This window comes from Neoarius graeffei, chromosome 11, assembly GCF_027579695.1.
Source record: "Neoarius graeffei isolate fNeoGra1 chromosome 11, fNeoGra1.pri, whole genome shotgun sequence".
Lineage (NCBI taxonomy): Eukaryota > Metazoa > Chordata > Actinopteri > Siluriformes > Ariidae > Neoarius > Neoarius graeffei.
The window spans coordinates 67,368,474-67,393,937 of NC_083579.1; the positions used below are offsets into that span (position 1 = coordinate 67,368,474).

At 40.9% G+C, this 25,464-nt stretch overlaps 1 protein-coding gene across 1 annotated transcript in view; it reads left to right on the forward strand.

Annotated features, from left to right (window-relative positions):
* Positions 1–654: 654 nt before the first annotated feature.
* Positions 655–25,464, forward strand: part of ndc80 (NDC80 kinetochore complex component) — a 34,507-nt gene continuing 9,697 nt past the window's right edge. The window contains exons 1-10 of the mRNA XM_060934629.1: positions 655–733; positions 8,692–8,785; positions 8,946–9,023; positions 14,654–14,786; positions 15,000–15,172; positions 15,302–15,404; positions 15,702–15,791; positions 22,014–22,107; positions 22,299–22,399; positions 22,488–22,632. Coding sequence (XP_060790612.1) covers positions 8,697–8,785; positions 8,946–9,023; positions 14,654–14,786; positions 15,000–15,172; positions 15,302–15,404; positions 15,702–15,791; positions 22,014–22,107; positions 22,299–22,399; positions 22,488–22,632 — 1,006 coding nt within the window. The 5' untranslated portion in view covers positions 655–733; positions 8,692–8,696. The remainder of the gene's footprint in view (positions 734–8,691; positions 8,786–8,945; positions 9,024–14,653; positions 14,787–14,999; positions 15,173–15,301; positions 15,405–15,701; positions 15,792–22,013; positions 22,108–22,298; positions 22,400–22,487; positions 22,633–25,464) is intronic.

The window sequence follows — 25,464 nt, forward strand, 5'->3', positions numbered from 1 at the left end:
AGGCGGGGTACACCCTGGACAAGTCGCCAGGTCATCACAGGGCTGACACATAGACACAGACAACCATTCACACTCACATTCACACCTACGGTCAATTTAGAGTCACCAGTTAACCTAACCTGCATGTCTTTGGACTGTGGGGGAAACCGGAGCACCCGGAGGAAACCCACGTGGACACGGGGAGAACATGCAAACTCCGCACAGAAAGGCCCTCGCCGGCCCCGGGGCTCGAACCCAGGACCTTCTTGCTGTGAGGTGACAGCGCTAACCACTACACCACCGTGCCGCCCATTTTGAAAACGTAAAAGATGAACAAATTTTTTGCTTAAAATATAAAGGGAATGAGTCATCTTTAACTTTATGCCTTTTGGAGATCATTTCATCTTCAACTTGCTTAACTGTTCACAGTAACAGCAATTTTGACCGGGGTGCCCAAACTTTTGCATACCACTGTAGCTCTTTAATATTCAGTAATAATATAAAATAATCCAGACAGAAAATAAATGTTCATATTTTGTTTATTTTCAAAAAGAGAATCAAACACTGAGTTGGATATTGCATGATGCGTTTTGAGAAAACACGTAAAATATTCCAGTGCAAAAACACTGAGAAACACATGAACGCCTCGAGCATTTGAATGTCGCGTGTATTTGACGTCATCCGTGTGGTCCGTTGAAGCTGTTGGCGGAAATTTTTGAAAAACAGCAAAGTCGAAATAGGATCCATATCTCAGGTATGTTGTTTTTAATCGTGCCGATAAACCGCATTTAATCGTTTTACACAGAGTTATATGTACAATTAAATCTTTTAATCCATGCAGTTAGTTAATGTTTGTCTTTTTTTTTCTATTCAGCTAATTATTGATAGTTAGCTCAGAATGCTAATCTGCCCTCCTGTTATGTTATGTATGGGTACAGTATGATACTGTTAGCGCTAGCGTGGCTAGCTACTATTAAAGCTTTTGTTTTTGTTCAGAAAGTCTTCATTTTGGTTTCTACATTTATTTAGTTTCTTCAGTACTGTGCACATTTAATTTAGCTAGATAGTAATGTCCTCATTTGGGTCATTCCATATCAAATGTCCGAATGTTCCCACTCGACCATCTCAGATTTGGCTGAAGGGTTGGTTTACAATCAGGGTACGCAAGCTAAAAATCACATTTAACACTTATTATCTTCAATATCAAAAGGCTTAACTAAATAAACTTGGTTGTTTATTGTAGCCCTGTGATAGCTCTATTTACCATGCAAAAAAAAAATTGGTGATTAACGTTATTTTTGGTGAATGTATGGCAATATATGTCATATTTAGCAAAATTACTCGTGTCATTTAGAAAAAGTGCTTTTTTGACCACAGGTAGCTCCAAAAGGGATGCACTTAAATCATTCTTTATACCATAAAACAAATATTTGGTTCCATATCATTGGAAACATAGTTAAGTTTTAATGTTGAATGCCAGTAAGTTTTCAGACTCATCTCATTATCTCTAGCCGCTTTATCCTGTTCTACAGGGTCGCAGGCAAGCTGGAGCCTATCCCAGCTGACTACGGGCGAAAGGCGGGGTACACCCTGGACAAGTCGCCAGGTCATCACAGGGCTGACACGTAGACACAGACAACCATTCACACTCACATTCACACCTACGGTCAATTTAGAGTCACCAGTTAACCTAACCTGCATGTCTTTGGACTGTGGGGGAAACCGGAGCACCCGGAGGAAACCCATGCGGACACGGGGAGAACATGCAAACTCCGCACAGAAAGGCCCTCGCTGGCCACGTGGCTCGAACCCGGACCTTCTTGCTGTGAGGCGACAGTGCTAACCACTACACCACCATGCCGCCCCGTGGTCAAGATATTGGGACATAAATATTAGAGACAACTAACACAAAGCTTACAGTACAGCCTTGTATTTAAAAGCACTATGGAAGTAGCTTCAGAGTGTGAGCAATCATCTTGCAATCTTCATGCACCGAGCTGCCATTTTCAAAATCGACATCTCATCTCTCTCTGCTACACCATCACTTATAATCTGTCCCTGAATGCTTTCAGCTCGTAGTTTTTCCAGCTTGAGGTCCTTCTCTTCGAGTAACGTCATGGTGCGCGCCCTCTGCTTGTGCAGCTCTTCCTCAAGATGCAAGAAGTTCTCTCTGTGCTGAGCCTGTATCTTCTCTAGGTCGTGCTTATGAGCCTGATGAAGGGCTGCCAGTGCTTGTTGGTGCTCCTTAATCTGCTGTTTGTGTATCACTTTGGCTTCGTCTGACTGGACACGCAAGTTGATGTACTTTTCTTTCAGTTCATCCAGCTGATCCCGAGCTTCCTCAAGCTCCTTGGTCTGAGCAGTGTCTTTGCCATTCTTGTTCTTTAGGACCACCTGTGCTCGCACTTTGTAGCGTTCAAACTCCTCCTTTAGCTGCCGCAGCTCTTGCTGATAGTACTGTACTGAAGCCTTCTCCACGTCCTGGCCTCCTGCTTCCTCCAGTATTTTCTCAATTTCCAAACTTTGTTCTGGAGATTTCTGTGCAACCAGCTAAGGACTTTTTTTTTGACACAATTACATACTAATTTGATCAAAACTGTCTGAAAAAAAAAATTATTTTTATAGTGGATTCTGAATTGTCAAAAAAAAGTCCTCTCCGAGAATCACTTCATTTGTTTCTCCCAGCCCTGCTTAAAGCTACACTTAATCTTGTTATAATACAAACTATTACACGTGTATTAATTTCCAAAAGTGCAGATTTGGTAGTTTTTTTTTTTAAACCAGTTTGAATCAATTTGAATTTTGGACCCCTGTGACACAAACTTTGTACCCTGATTGTAAAACAACCCTGAAACAATTCCAGGAGGTTCACACACTTCCCAATAGGAAAAGTCCCACATTTTAGCTCCCAACTCCTTATAGTTTTGTCATAAAAAAATATTTTTGCAACTAACCTCGGACCCGTTTTGAGCAGAGTTTTTTTTTTTTTTTTTCTTTCACAAAATGCCCTGAATTTATGACACACAGCTTAAACTCAACAAAATGCTTCATTTGGTTCATGGTAAACTAATCATAAATTCAATAAATGTCATAAATAATAAATTCTACTGGACTGTCAAAGACTTTTTATCATGGATAAATACTAACTGAAGCATACAGGTTGCTTTTTCTTCTAAATTATGGTCCAACAGGAATGTTGTAATGAAAACAAGTTTCAGTGTTCACCCATATTGGAGCTCCAATATTTCAGTATCTAAAGGTTGCATATAGGTTATCCTTCAGGTATAGTTTACCATGAACCAAATGAAGCATTTTGTTGAGTTTAAGCTGTGTGTCATAAATTCAGGGCATTTTGTTAGCATTTGAAAATGCTTTCATAGGCCATGAATGCTGTACGTGTATGCGAACACAACGTTTTCAAAAAATTATTTTGCAAAAATAAGGCAGAACACCATCACAAATTTTGGTTAAAAACAGACGTCTAATCTTTCTAAAACAGTCAATTTTATGTTGGTGGATCGATGCTGTCATTTTTTTGCTATAACATGCCAAAAACGTCACCAAATTAATTTTTTCCATTTTTAAACTTGAATATCTTCCAAACCGCTCATCACAGAGGGGCAGTTTTAGAATACAAAGTACACAGTATATATGGGAAGGTGTATGTGCAATATCAAGCCTCTGTCTTTGAAATTGCACTTTCCACAGTCCTTCAGATATGCTGCCACAGAGCGTAGTGTAGAATTTCCGAGCAAATTCAAGCCCCCAGAATTCTATGATAAACTAAAAGCACACATGTAAAAGTCCATATTCTACAAGTACTGGTGCCAGATTTTGACCCTTGAAAATTTGAAGGACCTGGCTTAAATACTTTTCTAGATACAGCAATCTCAAAGTGGCTCCCCAATAAACTCTGCTCAAAACGGGTCCGAGGTTAGTTGCAAAAATATTTTTTTTATGACAAAACTATAAGGAGTTGGGAGTTAAAATGTGGGACTTTTCCTATTGGGAAGTGTGTGAACCTCCTGGAATTTTTTTCAGCCAAATCTGAGATGGTCGAGTGGGAGCATTCGGAGATTTGACATGGAATGACCCAACTGCTAGTTGGAGAACTTGGCTAGTCCTGCAGATGGAGTTGGACTGGGACAAAGCAGCTGGGCTAAAGTACTGAGTTTAAAAGCTAATATTCTATTTCCGCACAGTAATATTAGTCTTTTGGAAATTTGACAACACTGAAAGGATTATAGGATATCGTGCTAACCTGCATTAAAGCAAATACATTTGACAGGGTTTCCCATACATAGACCATTGTGTGGTGCAGCGCCACACAATGGATTCCTATCGCCACACAATCAGACTCACGATTTTGGGGAAAAAAAAATTCCGTTGCGTATCGTTCCGTTCATTCATAGTGCTCTTTCTTCTCGTTCACGCGCTTGCACAGACAGAGAGAGAGACGGAGAGGCGTGTACACAGGCCTGCTGGTAGGCCTGTTAGGCTAATTAAAAATAATGCAGCCTTCCTGATTCGCCTTCCGACCCCTTATTTTAAAAGGTAGCCTACGTCGTGCTCGTGATGAGCTTTATCATAGCCTTCTTGGCTTACATGAAACGGACATCCCTGAGTCAGGCTATAAACCAATTTTGATGCATACAGTAGCAGCTTGACGCGAGGAACCGGCCTTATTGCATTATCCCGTTTATCCCGCTTAAGTTATTAATAATGGCTTGACATTCACAATAAATAAGGATTTCCCACTAGCCTAAATAGTGTTATACTCGTGGGGATGCCTAGTTGATGCTATCTGAAGCATAAAATCTGAATCAGAGATGCACCGATTGACCGGCTGCCGATCGGAATCGGCCGATTTTCACGTGATCGGCCATGACTGGCGACCGGCCGGGCAAATTTAAAATATGCCGATTTTCTGCTGATCAAAACTTGTGTATCGCAGAGAGATGAAAGTGGAAATACTTGCAATTCGCAACTAAAAAGACCGCAGCTACACTGGCAGCTTGAACATGCTTTCTAGTGCGATTGTGTTGCGCTTGCGCAGAACAGTGTCAGTCCTGCGCGCCTAACGAGCTCTGGCGCGCGCGCCATTAACAACAACAACAAAAAAAATTCACTATATTTGGATATCCAAATATAGTAATTTTTTTTTTTGTGTGCCAGATATTAGATGTGAAAAGAAGAAAATGTTTGTGGTTGTGTGAATTTCCCATTATGGAATTAATACTATTAGATTTGTACAAAGAGAGAGAAAAATGTCTTTTTGTTTGTTTTACAACCTTGGTTACACTTGATTCCATTGGAAATTACTCTACAAATACACATTTGACAAAGATGATAGAATGGCTATGGTATAAGTACGACTGGAAATTATTTTTGTATTTTGATACTGAATGGAGAAATGGGTTGTTCCATAAGGCATAAGTTTTCAGATCTAAATAGGCTTATGAAAGTGTGTTCCATAGCAGTAGGCAAATAATATATGAGGGGGAAGTTGTTTTTGTGCCAGATATTGGATGGGAAAAGAAAAAATGTTTGTGTGAATTTCCTATTTCAGGAATTAATATGTTAATACCAAACATGAAGAAAGATTTTACAAAGAACAATGTCTTTTTGTTTGCTTTCAACCTTTGAGGTGTTTGAAAATTTATTACTGAAAATCTGGCAGAATGTTCTATTAAAGAAAAGATAAAAAGAAAATAGTCTTTGTGTGTGCTGTGAAGTGGTTTGAAAAAATGAAATCGGAATCGGCCGAAATCGGTATCGGCAGGTCACACTCCGTGGAAAATCGGAATCGGCCCAAAAAATTGCAATCGGTGCAGCTCTAATCTGAATATGTTAAGAAACATCTTTATTAACTTTATTGGGAAAGTAGATAAACCATCACTGATACGCACACACACTGGCAGCTGAATTAAATGTTCTGATAGGGCATGCAGGCTTTGCACCAATTAGGGTAATGCTTTTTCATTATTGTTAGTTGCCTTGGTGTTACCTTAAGTGGTTTCTTACATCTAATTATGATATTTTATTATTATCTTGTTACATTATACTATTTATTTCATTTTAGTATTGGTTGAGGTAAGTGTTAAGTTCAATATTTAAAATAAAAACCCTGTTTTTTGCAATTTATTCCTTGAATGTCAACTAAAGAATGATTGAAAGATTGCCACCAAAAAGGCAAAAAACTAAGGTAAAAACTAAACTTCAATTTTGGTGAGTAATTTTCATAAATTTAAAAGACAGGCTTTCCACCAACATCAAGCCCAGCAAACTACCTAATGGCCTGCCCTGTAATGTAAAGTTGGGTCGAGGAATGAAACCAGGCAGGGTTCTGGTAAAAATTGTTTTAGCTGTCTTCTCTTAAAGAACTTAAAAGAATTTAGATTATTCAGTTCAATCTCAAATGCTTCTTGTAGCTTTAAAATAGTCCCAGCAGGTGACTCTGAAGAAAAATACTGTGTATTTGAACACCGCCCGCTGTAAACACTTTGCATACACCCCAATGACCGACTGCCACGACACCACCGCGCACGATTCCCTCATCGGCACAGTGGAGCACCACAAATAGAGGACAACATGCAAACTCCGCACAGAAAAGCCCTCGCCGGCCACGGGGCTCAAACCCAGACCTTCTTATTGTGAGGCGACAGCGCTAACCACTACACCACCGTGCCACCCCTAGATATAAACATCTCATGCCAAATTATTATGGCATGTTACAAAAAATAAAGGAAAAATTCAAGTCCTTGTTTCCAATTTATGAGTCCGAATGCAGTTAATACACAAGTCCGAGTCATCAGCGCTCAAGTCTAAGTCAAGTCACAAGTCGGACTCGAGTACTACAAGCCTGCTTCCAACTTATGGTGTTTTTCCTGCTCGAACACACCGTCTGCTTCATCAGGTGTTTAACAGCTCTTATGCAAAGTCAGTTTTAGGAAAACGCCAAAATGTTCAGGGCAGGTTCGAAATAAATATTTACGAACATAACAGGTCATTGCTTTCCAAAAGAAATAGCATGAACAACAACAACAAAAAAAAGTAATGCGTGTAGATTCTGGATTTCCACATAGGTTTTTAATGCTGGAGCAAATGAGACAGGGTTTGTTAGCTGCAGAAATCGTGTCATTTTAATCTGTCATGTATGCAAATATTTCTTGCAGGTCTGTGTTTATATATTGATGCTCTGAATCACACTCACTTCAGCGGTCTCAAAAGTAGCCGGTCACCGGCGGCAAATCGCCGGCTATGGCTTGTTATGCCGCTGGCTATTGTCAGTCGAGTCACAAAATTTAATATTAAATATTTCTGACAGCAAAAAAAGTTGTGAACGTAAATTACATCCACTATGTCATGTATGTCCGTTGCCGCGTCAACTGTGTTTACATCCTCGACACGAGTGCAGCCATTACTGCCGCCTGTGTTGCCAGATTGCGTGTTTTCCCGCCCAATTTGGGCGGTTTTAAGTGCATTTTGGCGGGTTTTGAACATATTTTGGGCTGTAAAACGTCAGCAGTATCTGGCAACATATTTTTTTTACTTAATACAAGAAATTAATGGATGCCAACGTTTTTGCCAAAATGGTATTTTATTTTCCATTGTTTAGGCAGCTTCAGCATCATACTCTGAGATTCTGTTCAAATTGTTTGTTTTTTTTTCTTCTATGAAGCCTGAGCCATTTATTTTATTAGTTTATAATTATTGTTTAATTTAGTCTTCAGGAGAGACTGCCTGCACACAGCACTAGTATTAATAGTTTTTTTTTTTTCTTACATGAAAGCTGAGGCATTTATATTATATTTGAAGGTAACTTCATGTTGTGCTGTGAGGTTCTCTGCACTTTAACTTTTGAACCAACAGGTGCATTTTGGATAAGTAAAGCCTATTTTTCTGCATTTTTGTAGTCCTGGTAATCTTTTATATTGGTAAAGTTGTTTATAGGACCATTTCTCAGTGTCTGTTTTTTTAATCAATATTTTTTCAGTAATAACTTAATATTTAACATATCACTCAATTTTAAACAACCCCGCGCCTCCCCCATGGCTTGCCCCCATAGTCTCCAAAATTTCTGTGGGAAACACTGGCGTGCGTAACAACGCTAATCAAGCTTAAGCTAGACGACCCGCCTCAAATGCCCGTCCCGGGTAAATGTTATCCCAATTTTAGATGGCCTGTTCCAAACCATCCCGCCCCATGAAAAATTCGTACTTGCACATCCATCCATCCATCCATCCATCCATCCATGCTTTGCGTGCATTGTCTGCCACTGGCAGACATTTTACCATTTTGCACCCTGCTGTAAATTATTTGTACCCTGCTGTTCTCCCAAACTTTGAAGCCCCTGTCACTTGTTTGATTTTGATTTAACTGCGGTCCATATTGGAGTTGTAATACTGAATTCAGGTCGTATAATTTGGAAATGCTCATGTTAATATGATAAATGTGGCGCATAACTGGATCATGACTCTCTGGGGCTGGATTTGGAGCACTTACACTTTATATTAAAAGTGTATAGCTTCTAAATTATTAAAAGGCACAATGTTTCTGTTCTGATTAAAAAGACTGCTCCGTTGAAGCTTCTTGAGCTTTATTGATGGGCATGCTGAGAGTGTTGCGTTAATACTGTGTCATGTTTGTAGCTTGATATGCTGTGATTTTAATAAATATATGCTCAAATGAGTTCTCGCTTTTGCATTAAAGTCAACATGAGCCGAAGACCAAGCAGCAGACATTCCGAGATGCAGCTGCGCGTGGCTGATGGCAGGATGAGTATGGCGAATGCCACACCACAGAGGTATACATACTCGTGTGTTGGGGACTTTACTACTGTATTTAGAACATATTGCTTTTCACGTACTTACACTGCAACACCCCAGTGGTGGTTGACGGTTGATAGACTATAAATACGATGTGTATATGTGCTTATGTGACACTTTTTTTTGCTCTTTTGATAGCAACAATGTATTTGGGAAGCTGAACATCCCAAAGCCTCTGTCTTGCACATCAGAGAGGAAGACTAGCTTTTTTGGAAAGTAAGTACTGTATGGTGATGCATTGTGCAACATTAAATGTAACTATAAATGGATAAAAATAATGACTTCCTTGTAAATTCAATAATAAATTAATAATTGTAATCATTGACCAATTGCTGTGGTAGAAGAGGAATAAACCACTTTGGTATGTGCTGTTATAAGAAAACTCCAGGATGGGAACAGTAACTCCTATTTATTCCTTACCTCCTTATAATCCTGAAGCCAAATTGTTATAATCCTTTTATAAATGCATCCTAAGTATTATCCTAAGTCAGTTGTTTTTCGTTGCTGTTAAAAGGATAGTTCTGGATTTTTGACATGAATCTGTATGGCATCCCCATCAACAGTGTCGTGCAAACACACTGACTTACCCCTGACAGCATCCTGTGAGTCCAGTTCTTGTCCAGTTTTGGTCCAGACGAAAGTAGTCCAGCAAGTTTGTTGGGGTCACGAAAGTAAAACGTTTTTCGTCTCAAAACAGTATGTGTTCAAAAGAGTGATATATTTGCATCACAAAACCGTTGCCAAATAAAAAGTCAGACCTCGAAATCGCTTGGCACTATTTTCTCTCCCTTCTTATCACTGCGCGCTGCCACCAGGTGACAGCCACGGCTGTTTCATTCATTGTTTTATGGCCCTTTTCCACTACCCTTTTTCAGCTCGCTTCAGCTCACTTCAGCCCGACACGGCTCGCGTTTCGACTACCAAAGAACAGCACGACTCAGCTCGCTTCAGCCCTGCTTAGCCCCTAAAACTCGCACGGTTTTGGAGTGGGGCTGAAGCGAGCTGAGTGAGGCTGGGGGCGTGAGCAGACACTCCCCTGTGCACTGATTGGTGAGGAGGAGTGTCCTCACATGCCCACACACGCCCCGCGAGCACGCTGAGATCTGTAAACACCGTAAACCCGGAAGAAGGAGAATTACGAATTACGAGAATTTCTGAAGCCTTATGCGCCTCGCCTCATCTATACGCTCTTGCCAGTATCTGTTGGCGTTGTCGGTGACAACAAGCCACAGCACCAAGACCAGCAACACTAACGACTCCATGTCCTCCATGTTTATTGTTTACTATTCGCGTCGTGAGACTACCACTTAAAAGGTCACTGATGTCACTGTTTGCGCCGCTTAACGACATCACGTGACGTCCACCCGCTTTTGCTAACTCCACCCAATGTGTCCACCCACTTCCAGCCAGCACGGTTCAGCGCAGTTGTAGTCGAAATGCAACTTCAATAGCCCCGCTCAGCTCGACTCAGCCCAACTCGGCACGGCACGGCTCAGCCCGACTCAGCCGCGTTTGTAGTGGAAAAGCGGCATTAGTGATGGGAATTTTGGCTCTTTTTCGGGAGCCGGCTCTTTTGGCTCTTCTTACTATAAGGAGCCGGCTCTTTCGGCTCCCAAACGGCTCCTGAGATTTTATTTTTGATTTAATTGCTGCAATTAACTAGTTAATTAATTACATTATTATTTATATTTTATCAATAGGATGTTTTCCATTTTATTTTTTAGTTTTTGTAGCCATTGTAAAGCTTTGTAAAGTATAGCAGTGTAACAATGTTCTAGCTATAGAAATAAAACTTGCTTACCAATTAATAAATTATTTTCTCACAAACATAATGCAAAACTGTGTTATATTACCAATATAAAATACACAGAAGACATCAACTGTTTATCCTTTATGGCTTTATTTCACACTTGACCTTGAACAAAATGCCACAAAATAAATTATGAAGTATAAATCAGGCCTAAGAAACTATGAAGCAAAGTTGGAAATTATTTTAACAAACACAGAACAATGTGCAACAAAATATGTGGCACCTTGAGCGCATGTAAAAAGAGAAAAAAGTGCCGCACTCTGCTCCACCAGTAATGAGAAGCCGCTGGAACAGCAAATATGCTCCTGTTATAATGACTGCTGTCTCGTTGTATACCGCAGATTAATCTGGCCATGCCAAGGCGGTTGCCGACCGAACCTGTCAATTTATGAGCGACAATTTATATCATGAGCTTTAAGAATTCACAGCAACAAAACAATGATCATGGTTGTCAAATAGACAATCATCCTTCAGCTGAGCTGAACTCTCTCTTTTGCCGCTTTTCCACTACAAACGCGGCTGAGCCGTGCCGTGCCGAGTCGAGCTGAGTCGGGCTGAGCGGGGCTGTTGGAGTTGCATTTCGACTACAACCGCGCTGAACCGTGCTGGCTGGAAGTGGGTGGACACATTGGGTGGAGTTAGCGAAAGTGGGTGGACGTCACGTGATGTCGTTAAGCAGCGCAAACAGTGACATCAGTGACAGTGGCGGAACAAGTCAGAGCCGGGCCGGGGGCGGGGCAAATGACCGGGCCCTTTATTAAAGCTCATCATAACATCATTTTAGGCTACAAAATGTCTGCAACTGCGGTGTTTACCAATTTCAACACTACCGGGTGCAACTATGTTATTTAGTACATCAAGTCCTTCAAACGAACATGTAACTCAGAAACAAAAAACATTAGGATACTGTACATGGCTCATAATAAAACATCAATAGCCTATACTGCGCACATTATTTGAAGGGCATACGAATGAGCGCTCAGAGGTTGCAACGGTGACAGGAAGAGTCAGAAATAAAAGGAGGGCGGTGCAAACCTCACTGAATGCACTGTGTTTACCAATTTCAACACTACGGGGTGCAACTATGTTATTTTGTACATTAAGTCCTTCAAACGAACATGTAACTCAGAAACAAAAAAACATTAGGCGACATACTGTACATGGCTCATAATAAAACATCAATAGCCTACTGAGCGCATTATTTGAAGGGCATACGACGAGCCTTGCGCTCCGCGAACTCGTCCACGATGCTCTGTATGTCACTGATTCAGTGAGCTTTTAAGCGGTAGTCTCACGACCCGGAGAGTAAACAATAAACATGGAGGACATGGAGTCGTTAGTGTTGCTGGTCTTGGTGCTGTGGCTTGTTGTCACCGACAACGCCAACAGATACTGGCAAGAGCGTATAGATGAGGCGAGGCGCATAAGGCTTCAGAAATTCTCGTAATTCGTAATTATTCTCCTTCCGGGTTTGCGGTGTTTACAGATCCCAGCGCGCTCGCGGGGCGTGTGTGGGCATGTGAGGACACTCCTCCTCACCAATCAGTGCACAGGGGAGTGTCTGCTCACGCCCCCAACCTCACTCGGCACGGCTTGGCTCGCTTCAGCCCCACTCCAAAACCGTGCGAGTTTTAGGGGCTAAGCAGGGCTGAAACGAGCTGAGTCGTGCTGGGTTTTGGTAGTCGAAACGCGAGCCGTGTCGGGCTGAAGCGAGCTGAAGTGAGCTGAAAAAGGGTAGTGGAAAAGGGCCATTTGTCTCTCTCTCTCTCTCTCTCTCTCTCTCTCTCTCTCTCTGAGGCACCTAAGGACAAAAAACTAATTCGGCTCCCCAACTCGGCTCCCACTGAAGAGCCGGCTCCCGTCGTTCACTTCAAAGAGCCGGCTCTTTGAACCGGATCGTTCGCGACCGACACATCACTACATTGTTTACTGCTAGCAAAGTTAGCGACAACATGTCTGACTACGACGGTGAAATGTGTGCGGAGATTCAGCCACATCTTTGTTGCTACAGCCTGGATAGTCGCAAGTGCGCACCATTTTCACAAATATATTATTGTATAGGTTATCAGGGTTCCTACAGATATTTTATGTTGAATTTACTACCTTTTTACTACCTTCACAATTTTTTTTACTACCACAGCGACAATTTGGATTTGGACATTTTCTCACAATTTAACAAGGTAATCTTTGAGTGTATGTGTTAGTCCAAGTGAATGTGCTACATACAAGTTAGTGACAACTCTACCCAAAGAGTTGGATTGATGAGACAAGATAGAAAGAAAATCTGAACGTACCGGTAGTGTAACTCTTTCCCTTTGGACGCATAATAGAACCTCCCATTGCTAGGGCTACACATGGAGTCATGCATATTTGCATAAAAGAAAACAAACTTCCACATATAAGTTATAATTTTATTGAACTGTGAAACTGTGGCCCATAACCTCTTAACGGGTACACAGATTTGCACTAAACCTTGTGTCAACACTTCACATTAGGTACAAGATCTGATTACATTTTGTCGGCCAACACTTTCAAGATGGCCAACCTTTTGTTTGTGGAATAATCTTTTGAACAGGTGAACAGATTTGCACAAAAAATCTTATGTGCTTAGGTACATCAACTCATTACATTTAAATCAGATCAAATGGCAAACACGAACCCACACACACACACAAAGCGCACGCACACATGGGTGCACACACACATGACAAAGACAAGACACACACCCTAAAGATACAAAACACACATAACCCAAGCCCTATTTTGGCAGTCTCTCAACACATTGCCAAGTTTGCTTAAGATTGTCATTTGCACCAGTCCTGTAGTCGTGAAGGCCCGTGGGCAGAGTCAACACCTTCCTCCCAGAGATCAGTGTTTTAGAGGGTTAATCTTAATCATTTGAACAGTTCAACAGATTTGCTCATCACATTTTGGATGCCTCAAATGGCGCGCGCGCACAACGCACCAGGCGCGCGCGCACACACAACGCACCAGGCACACACACAGACACACACAACGCATTACATGTGCCTCAGTTGTTTGACCTTTTCTTCGATCAACTTTTCAATGAACGCCTCTCGCCGATTGCCATCTACCGCCTTTAGCCAGTCTTTAAAATCAGGTTCCTCCAGCCAGAGGTCTGAAAATTTGCATTTCCCCATTGTTTAATTCTCGTGCAGATGTTGCCAGTCGGGTTAACAGATAGATTCGACTAGAGCCGTATAAACAAAGTCAGTCTCGTACTAAACAATCTCTGGTATAAATTTATACTGGATTCGACCGTTATTGGAATTCAATGCGCATGCGCCACCAACTCCTCACTGCGGTCCTCCTCGATACATAAAAATAAATTCGCCCAAATGTAGTAATTTATGGATATTATGGCATGCAGGTTAATTAAACGAATTAGAAAACACACAGGCCCAGTTGGATGGGGGTCAAAAAAAATTTACTACCACGTCAGATTACGTTTACTACTTTTTACTGGCCATAATTTAGCCTATTTTAATTAACTACCTTTTACTACCTTTTAAAACCCCGCGGGAACCCTGGTTATAGAAGGTGATAAATTTGTCGCTGTTCTTGCTCTCAAATTAGCTTGTTAGTGCCGCTGATCTGAACTCCTAATCACTGCCAAACAATGGGAAAGGTGTTGATTCCTGCGCAGATGTCAACATGACAGCGCGCAGTGATACCGAGGGAGAGAAAATAGTGCCAAGCGATTTCGAGGTCTGACTTTTTATATTTGGCAATGGTTTTGTGATGCAAATATATCACTCTTTTGAACACATACTGTTTTAAGACGAAAAATGTTTTACTTTCGTGACCCCAACAAACTTGCGGGACTACTTTCGTCTGGACCAAAACTGGACAAGAACTGGACTCACAGGATGCTGTCAGGGGTAAGTCAGTGTGTTTGCACGACACTATTGATGGGGATGCCATACAGATTCATGTCAAAAATCCCGAACTATCCCTTTAATTTCCCCCACATTTTCAGTCCCAGTGACAACGGGTCACTCTTATTTATCCACAGAGGAGCTGGTGCAGGTGTGGGTGGACAGAGAAACAGCATGTTCGGGAATTATGGCGGTCCAGAGAAGATGAAAGACCCCCGACCTCTTCATGACAAATCATTTGTTCAGCAGTGTATCAAACAGCTTTGTGAGGTTTGCTCCTTTTTTTTTTAAATTCAACACCTTCATTCTAATAAAGTGGGTATTATTGGGCCGTTGTCTCTAAACAGTCATTGTTTCTCCTTATTGTTGTTAATTCAACAACGTTTAGACACTGTCCTCCAATAATGCAAGGATTTAGTCATAAATGTCTCATAACTCGTATTTTATTCAATAGGCTCACTGGATTTTTCTGTTTCTTCACAGTTCCTTGGAGATAATGGCTTCCCGGCTACAATCACAGTCAAATCTCTCCAGTCACCTTCCACTAAAGAGTTCGTGAAGATCTTTGAATTTATCTACAGTTTGTTGGACCCCACCATTCAAATGCCCACAGCTAAGGGTGAAGAGGAAATCCCTAGGATGTTGAGAGATTTGGGGTAGAGTGAAAACTTGTGGTTTCAAAACGATGGCCAAGATAATCTTCTCCAAAGAAATATTCTTTTCCAGAGATAATTTAGCTGTTACCAGTGAATCTCTTTGCTGAAACGTGTGCATTTGTTTATCAGGTACCCATTTCCAATATCAAAAACCTCCATGTCCTCTATTGGGGCACCACATACGTGGCCTCAGGCTCTGGGAGCGCTCATCTGGCTCACTGACACAGTCAGGGTAAGTTTGGTCTGTGGATGGATCTTTTTCAGATGAATAAGTCAAAATTTGGGAGTCAGGTGCATGTATTATACCCAGTGACGATAATTTTAAAGAATAAGACTTTGTGCAGAAGGGATGATTACGATATGTGATTTTTCACACGTTTATGAATATCGTACAGTACTTATAAATATCAAAAACTTTCATTATCTTCATTAACAGAACACTGGTGAGAATGGTAAAATAATACCATTAGTTTTGAGAATGAGTGTGTTCAGTGCCACAGAATACCAACTATGGTAAGTGTCATTGCAGAGCTTTAACAGCATGAAAGGTCAGGACATGCTGTTTGGGGACTTTTCAGATGGCTTCACTGAGTTGGAGGATGGAATGGAGTACAATAAGGTACCATGCAGACTCCTTCAGTAAATACCCTTAAAGCAGCACCGCATGCCAAATTCTTAGCCAAAAGATTTCATCTTCTAGTAATTCTCAACAGCAAAATTATCCTCTTTTAAAGTATTAAAGTAGACGTGAACTTCAAGCAGATACGCAGAGCCTTTATTTTTAAATACATTTCTGAGTGGATAGTATCTCCATCCTTGACTCTTGTATGCTGCATAAATGGGAATAAAAAATGTATATTTTTGAGAGTTAAAATCGACCACAAAGTTGGCATTCGAGCTGCCCCGCTGAGCCAGCCAGCCCTGAGCGCGTGACGTCACTGCGGTAACCGGTTTTAAGGCCGAGGCCTTTGACAGCTACAGACCAAAGTCATATAAATAAAAATTTATGGTGAAAGTAAGAAATACCGTTACCGACTTGCTCAACTAAGACGGATTTGACTTCATGGATTGTGGGTTGACTCTCATTAAAACAGGATAGGTGTTATAACTTATGCAACATACATGTGAATGCATGCATTTTCACTGATAAAACGTAAAAGGCTAATTAAATAATCAGATGAACTGAGACAATCACATTCTGAAGCAAATTAAATAATCTTATACCAGTAACTTAAACACACAATACAAGTTACATGTATTAATCTAAACGCGGGTAAACAATTTTTTTTTTTTTTTTAATCCAAATGAGAGTCGGAGCTTACCCGTGTGTGTTCTCGCTTCTTGAAGGCCGATCTTGTGGCCGATCGTTTGGAAACAATCTGACTTTCAGTTGTTCGTTCAGTTCTCCGTTCATTCACTTCTTCCACGTAAGGGCGAGATGGCAGCAATATCCAGTTTAGAAATAAGACGGCTGGTCCATTCATTCTCTCCATACTGTGTACTCCGCCATTACTGCTTGGCTCAGGCAATTACTAAAACCCAGGATGGAACGGGATATCACTGGTTGTAGCAACAACCGCAAGGAGGTCACTGCCCGAACGATGATGTTCCGTCCCGGGTTTTATCAACAACCCTCGGCTCACACTCCAGGAGGACTGGTGCAACTGAACTCACTTAAAAAATAAATAAATACTTTCCTTTTCTTGTTTTCTTTTTCTTTAATTGTTGATACTGCACCCTCTTTCAATTAGGGTTGGGCGGTATCCAAATTTTGATACCTTTAAACCGTCTCTGTGTTTTCCCGGGGTATACGGTATTACCGAGAAAAAAATAATATTTTGTTTCGGCCTACTGTGTAACGTGCGCCTATACCGGCGGACCTTGTCCAGACCTGCGCCTATGCCTCAAATGTACTATTTAAAAGCAGCATAGCGAATTGTGTGCATTGTGGTATGGATTAAGCAGCAAAGCGAATTTTGTGCATTGATGAATGGATTAAGAGATATTTCAAAGCATCACGCAACTCTTCCTTCATCTTGAAAATAGCATTCAACTGTCGTTTACACACGTCTGCGTTGAAACGCCATTTGCAGCACTATTTCACCTACTCCATCAAAAAAAAGTACACGATGAGCAGGATCATACCCTTTCAAGCATGGGAAATAAAAAAAAGAAAAAGAATCAACCAACACCCAAGTCCGTTTAGACTGCGCGATAAACCATATTCTTCAGCGCAAATGAGGCGAACCTAATTCAAATGCGTGATAGCTGCACAAGGCAAAATCATATGGGCCCACGTCATGCCATGGCGGGGAAATTAATAATCAAATGGCCTTACCTTGCTTAAAACGTTGTCTTGATCACATAACTCCTTACAATTATTCCACTTAAATCCATACGGTTTAACACACCCAACAAAGATAGCAAGCGCATTGCTAATTCCCACCAGAAACCGAACAGTTTACGCTACGATGTTTTCTTCCGTTTCTTCAGTAGATGACATTTCAAACGTTTATTACCCACATCCCAAATGTCATACGTTATATTATTTTACCTTGTTGTTACTCATGTAACCTACTCAAAACACAACTCATTGGAGAGATCTCGTGGAAGTGGAGTACCCCAGGCTATGGTGTGCCTTAGGGGACATTAGATTTTTCGTTTGGTTTGAAACCAAAATACTGCCACACTGCCGATGTTGTATTTTTTTTTTTGCCACTAACTCGTTATCTTGACTTGCCATCTTTCAACCGCGGTCTCAGTCTCTTTTTTTTTTTTTTTTTTTTTTAGATAGGACAGTATAGAGAGACAGGAAATGAGCGGGGGAGAGAGAGACGGGATCGGGAAATAACCTCGGGTCGGAATCGAACCCGGGTCCCCGGATTTATGGTACGGTGCCTTAGCCATCTGAGCCATGACACCCCCGGTCTCAGTCTCTTGCGAAGCTTTCTGTCAGACTCCAAATGTCACGCAGGGTTGCCATGGTAACGACATAAACAACCCTGCACGCGATGAGAACTTCTTTATGAAATTGATAGAATTAGTGAAAATACGATCACACAGTTATTCGGGATGATCTTCAATTTATTATTTTATATTATGACCTCATGTACTCCATATTTATTTAGATATTATATATTTTTTTAAAATGACGGTAATGAGACCGATACCGTTGGTACTTTTGGATACCTCGGGATACCTTCTTACCGTAATACCGCCCAACCCTACTTTCAATACGGGCTTATCGCCAACACTCCTCAACAGATCAGAGGTTTCGTACGAGTCTTCAGTAAAATGAACAGAGCAGAGGAGAGACCACTTCATAGCCGCCCAATGTATCTGTGAATTTCTCGCAAAATGCGTCCAAGTCTTTGCAGTTTGAACATTCTTGGGCCGTGAATGCAACGTAAATCCACCTTCTGTCGTTTTGCTGCATTGGCCAAAAACGCATCTACAGTGCCTTGCAAAAGTATTCATACCCCTTGAACTTTTTCACATTACAACCACGAGCTTAAAAGTTTTTTTTTTTTTAATTGAGATTTTATGTGATAGACCAACACAGAGTAGCACATAATTGTGAAGTGAAACGAAAATGATAAATGGTCTTCAAAATTTTAAACAAATAAAAATCTGAAAAATGTGATGTGCATTAGTATTCAGCCCCCCTGCGTCAATACTTTGTAGAGCCACCTTTTGCTGCAATTACAGCTGCGAGTCTTTTGTGGTATGTCTCTACCAGCTTTGCACATCTAGACACTGAAATTTTTGCCCATTTTTCTTTGCAAAATGGCTCAAGCTCAGCCAGATTGGATGGAGAGCGTTTGTGAACAGCAATTTTCAAGTCTTGCCACAGATGCTCAATGGGATTTAGGTCTGGACTTTGACTGGGCCATTTTAACACATGAATATTCTTTGATCTAAACTATTCCATTGTAGCTCTGGCTGTATGTTTAGGGTCATTGTCTTGCTGGAAGGTGAATCTCCTTCCCAGTCTCGAGTCTTTTACAGCCTCCAACAGGTTTTCTTCCAGGATTGCCCTGTATTTACAGTAGCTCCATCCATCTTCCCATCAACTCTGACCAGCTTCCCTGTCCCTGCTGAAGAAAAGCATCCCCATAGCACGATGCTGCCACCACCATGTTTCACAGTGGGGATGGTGTGTGCAGGGTGATGAGCAGTGTTAGTTTTCCGCCACACATAGGCCTTTGCATTTAGGCCAAAAAGTTCAACTTTGGTCTCATCTGACCAAAGCACCTTCTTCCAACATGTTTTCTGTGTCCCCTACATGGCTTCTTATGCCTGTCTTTCAACAATGGCTTTCTTCTTGCCACTCTTCCAAAAAGGCCAGATTTGTGGAGTGTACGACTTATAGTTGTCCTGTGCACAGATTCTTCCACCTGAGCTGTGGATTTCTGCAGCTCCTCCAGAGTGATCATGGGCCTCTTGGCTGCTTCTCTGACCAGTGCTCTCCTTGCTTGCTCTGTCAGTTTAGGTGGACGGCCATGTCTTGGTAGGTCTGCAGTTGTGCCATACTTTTTCCATTTTTGAATGATGGATTGAACAGTGCTTCTTGAGATGTTCAGAGCTTGGGATATTTTTTTATAACCTAACCCTGCTTTAAACTTCTCCAGAACTTTATCCCTGACCTGTCTGGTGAGTTCTTTGGTCTTCATGATGCTGTTTGTTCTTCAGTGTTCTCTAACAAACCACTGAGGCCTTTACAGAACAAGTGTATTTATGCTGAGAGTAAATTACACACAGTAGGACTCTAGCTAATTAGATGACTTCTGAAGGCAATTGATTGCACTGGATTGTATTTGGAGGTATCGGAGTACAGGGGGCTGAATACTAATGCACACCACATTTTTCAGATTTTTATTTGTTTAAAATTCAGTGATTCATTTTGCTCCTAATGACTGAGTCAAACTGATTCACCACATATTAAATCAGTGAGTCAAAAATTTCCAAAGTGAGTCAAAATTACAATACACACTTTGAAAACAAAAAACACAATAGTTATCACTGTTCACACTTAAATCATTTAATTCCAACATGTGAACAATTGTGTGAGCTATTCATCTAAGCAAACAATAACAATTTTCAGAATAAAAAAAAGAAAAAAGTATGGAATTAAACAGAATAGTTATTATGGCTGTTTTGACTAGAATTCAAATAAAACATAAAAAAAACCTGTCAATATCTTTGGCACTTGACTTTTGTGACATCAGACAAGATTAACTTTTTCACAGTAATGACATTTATCATGTTTATGGTTTAGCTACTGTAACATTTCTTCACTGAGAAAATTCTTCTTTGCTTGTTTTTTTTCAAGTGGTCCAGACTCATCTCAATCATGTGCCACGTGTAGGTTGCCATCCATTTCCTGTTGAATTTACGTTTTATTTTCAACTTTGTTACCCCAGGTTTCCCAGCATCACTTTGAGTCTCACTCTCTGTTTCAGTCTTGTCCGCTGTATCATCGTCAATCGTACTCGAGTCTGTGCTTGACGTACTTGCTCCCGGACCCCACAAAGAAATCAATTTGCTTTGCACTTTCATGCGTTTATTTGGCATGATTTTCACATTAAATGCGTTTTCAAATGTACTGCAGTAGCGTTGTTAATGTAAACACTCCTTATCGTTGACCGATGCTACTTCCGCCTAGTGTTTCTGTTAACTCGATCTCGATTGGTCAGTCTTTTTATATCATCCAATGAAAAATTTTCTACTATTAATTCATATTTCCTAAATTTCTAAACCTTTTTACTGAATACCATAGCAAAACTTTAACTGAATTTCCCATTTGATAGGCGCTATTCATATGTTTGGTAAGTAGAAACAAATTTAGATCGATCTTTTATTACCGCAAAGAAATGCTTTGGCAAACATATAAATTTTATCGATTAGTACGAGAGAGCTATTTTCACTTGCTTCAAATCGAGGCTGGAAAGGATTTGCATATGCCGAAGCTTTCCAGCCAATGAAATTGCCGACACGTTGCTGACGGAATTAAACGAAGCTAAATATAGGCCCGCCAAGTAAAAAAGACTATAGTAGTCGATAAATGAAGCATTATAACAACAGGTCAGTCATGTTGAACGAGAAAAATATAGCGTCGTTAGGACCTTGCCACTCGGAACAACCTCGAGCTACATCCCTTCGCTCTATATCCTGAATGAAGAGAAGTAACTCGAGGATGTTCCGAGTGCGACCTTGCGTCAAAAATACGCACCACAAGCAAAACATCTGCGTCATTTATTTTAAAATTGCGTAAAATACGCATGACGCAGGACAAAATGAATCACTGAAAATTTTGAAGACCATTTATCATTTTCGTTTCACTTCACAATTATGTGCTACTCTGTGTTGGTCTATCACATAAAATCTCAATTAAAAAAAAACTTTTAAGCTCGTGGTTGTAAGGTGGAAAAATGTGAAAAAGTTCAAGGGGTATGAATACTTTTGCAAGGCACTGTATGTGGCATGGCGATTAAATTAAATTAGCTCAAAATGGAGGATCGGAGTTGCAGTCAGCTCTGTGTTTTAGTATAGCGGAAATGGCGATGAGACTGATGGACTTCCTGCTGTGACGTTACGGACGTCAAGGTCGTTCACTCAGACCGCTATCTATATGAATCACTTCAATCGTAAAAATTACTATATTAGATATATTGTTAGCGCTTAAAACTATTCCTGTGCCATTCTTGAGGTCTCAAGGCATTTATAAACGAAAGGGAGGCCATGGCTCTGCGTATCTGCTTTAAACGGCTCTTAATAAATTCTCTAATTTATATGATTAAAGTACTGTATTTTGAGGTGCGTATCATGCCTGTCTGTCCAGCTTTTTACAGAATACTGCTCTAAGACTTACAATAAGTTCATGCAAGGAGCAGATACCTTTGAGGACGAGGATGCAGACTACCTCGGTCATCTGAGTAAGTTGAACCTACGAACCTACTTAACAGTATGAGTGGGACAGGGTCATGATTAATGTCAAAGTAAGACATTTGGGATAAAATCAAAAAGAATATAAATGTTTACATCTTCAAATTTTAATAGTTTGACCAAAAAAATAACTCTGAAACAGCAGTTCAGAAAATATAATCTGTCAAATGTCTTCCCACAGAGAGGCTGTATAATGTCGATGAGGCTCTACTGGAGTCACAGCAGGAGAAATACAGTGTGTTGATGTCTGAGGTGGAAAGACTGGAGAAAGAAAGCCATGCTGTAAGTGTACGCGTTTATTTACATCGAAGCGCTGATCAGGATTCACGCAGTATATCCGCTCACGTAACTGGTTTGTATGTTTGTGTAGGATCGTTTGATGGGACAGAGGACTGAGAAACTGAAGTTACAGACTGACCTCCAGAAGCTGCAGAGCTACCGTACTTCAATGGAGTCTTTTAAAGCCCACCAGGAGAATAAGGCTACAGTGCTGTCTGAGGAGCTGGAAGCAGCAAGTATGTCTCATGCCAAGGTTTGAGATTACAAGTCTTGTTCTGTTCCCCCCCCCTTCAGGGAACATTTATTAGTTAGGGTGGATGAGTATGTAAGGAATAAAATGACATCATATTGATCCATTTATAGTTTTGTACAATGTTGTGGAACATTCAGGAATAATCCAGGTTCCCATTATCACTTGGCATTATAGCAGCTATTAACAGTGGTTCCCTCACTTTCTCTTGAGCTTATAAAGGCTTTCCTTTGGCAGAAAACAAACGATTTTATTAAAGAGCCTCACCCCTAATTGTTACAAAGGACTGACACTGAAGACTCCTTCCACAAATGCTACAGTGGTGCTTGAAAGTTTGCGAACCCTTTAGAATTTTCTATATTTCTGCATAAATATGACCTAAAACATCATCAGATTTTCACACAAGTCCTAAAAGTAGATAAAGAGAACCCAGTTAAACAAATTAAACAAATATATTATACTTGGTCGTTTTATTTATTGAGGAAAATGATCCAATATTACATATCTGTGAGTGGCAAAAGTATGTGAACCTTTGCTTTCAGTATCTGGTGTGACCCCCTTGTGCAGCAATAACTGCAACTAAACGTTTCCGGTAACCGTTGATCAGTCCTGCACACCGGCTTGGAGGAATTTTAGCCCGTTCCTCCGTACAGAACAGCTTCAACTCTGGGATGTTGGTGGGTTTCCTCAGATGAACTGAAGCGAGCAGTTCCTTCCACGACATTTCGATTGGATTAAGGTCAGGACTTTGACTTGGCCATTCCAAAACATTAACTTTACTCTTCTTTAACCATTCTTTGGTAGAACGACTTGTGTGCTTAGGGTCGTTGCCTTGCTGCATGACCCACCTTCTCTTGAGATTCAGTTCATGGACAGATGTCCTGACATTTACCTGTAGAATTCGCTGGTATAATTCAGAATTCATTGTTCCATCAATGATGGCAAGCCGTCCTGGCCCAGATGCAGCAAAACAGGCCCAGACCATGATACTACCACCACCATGTTTCACAGATGGGATAAGGTTCTTCTGCTGGAATGCAGTGTTTTCCTTTCTCCAAACATAACGCTTCTCATTTAAACCAAAAAGTTCTATTTTGGTCTCATCTGTCCACAAAACATTTTTCCAATAGCCCTCTGGCTTGTCCACGTGATCTTTAGCAAACTGCAGACGAGCAGCAATCTCATCTCATTATCTGTAGCCGCTTTATCCTGTTCTACAGGGTCGCAGGCAAGCTGGAGCCTATCCCAGCTGACTACGGGTGAAAGGCGGGGTACACCCTGGACAAGTCGCCAGGTCATCACAGGGCTGACACATAGACACAGACAACCATTCACACTCACATTCACACCTACGCTCAATTTAGAGTCACCAGTTAACCTAACCTGCATGTCTTTGGACTGTGGGGGAAACCGGAGCACCCGGAGGAAACCCACGCGGACACGGGGAGAACATGCAAACTCCACACAGAAAGGCCCTCGCCGGCCCCGGGGCTCGAACCCAGGACCTTCTTGCTGTGAGGCGACAGCGCTAACCACTACACCACCGTGCTGCCACGAGCAGCAATGTTGGGAAAAAAAAAAAAAAAGCAGTGGCTTTCTCCTTGCAACCCTGCCATGCACACCATTGTTGTTCAGTGTTCTCCTGAAAATGGACTCATGAACATTAGCCAATGTGAGAGAGGCCTTCAGTTGCTTAGAAGTTACCCTGGGGTCCTTTGTGACCTCGCCGACTATTACACGCCTTGCTCTTGGAGTGTTCTTTGTTGGTCGACCACTCCTGGGGTCGGTAACAATGGTCTTGAATTTCCTCCATTTGTATACAATCTGTCTGGCTGTGGATTGGTGGAGTCCAAACTCTTTAGAGATGGTTTTGTAACCTTTTCCAGCCTGATGAGCATCAACAACGCTTTTTCTGAGATCCTCAGAAATCTCCTTTGTTCGTGCCATGATACACTTCCACAAACATGTGTTGTGAAGATCAGACTTTGATAGATCCCTGTTCTTTAAATAAAACAGGGTGCCCACTCACACCTGATTGTCATCCCACTGATTGAAAAACACCTGACTCTAATTTCACCTTCAAATTAACTGCTAATCCTAGAGGTTCACATACTTTTGCCACTCACAGATATGTAATATTGGATCATTTTCCTCAATAAATAGCATGTTGAATAAAGTATGTCACAAAGAAAAGGAGGGAACATGAAATGACTGGTTCAAAAATAGTTTTAATGTCCATTGAGTAGGGCTGCTCGATTATGGAAAAAAATAATAATCACGATTATTTCAGTCAATATTGAAATCATGATTATTCAAACGATTTTTTGAAACAATGCATTTATTCAGCATTTCTCTTTAAAACAAAAAAAACCTCTTTGTTATTGATCATTTACGTTCACCTTTCTTTCAAACTGAAAATAAATATAGTCTAGAAAAACTTAAGTTTGCGATGTATGTATAAAACAAAATAAAAATATTCTTTTGACATAAGACAGAGAAAAACAAATGTACACAGGCTGCATGTCTTTGGCTAAATAATATCCGATGGATGCTGTGAGTGCGTTGTGCCTCTCCGAACTCGTGGCATTGTAGAGAGTGGCTGAAATGGATGACTGCATTGTCTTGCTGGTTGTGGCGGCATCGGCTTTATCTTTTTGTTTTTTATTGTTTCGTCGTGAATAACTTTTATGGCTCAGTTTCAGGTGGTTGAAGAGGTTTGTAGTGTTGCCAAGAGGCACAGATACTACCTTATTGCAAATCTTACACACGATGCGCTTCTGTTCCACGTCGGATTCTTCGAATCCAAAGTGATCCCATA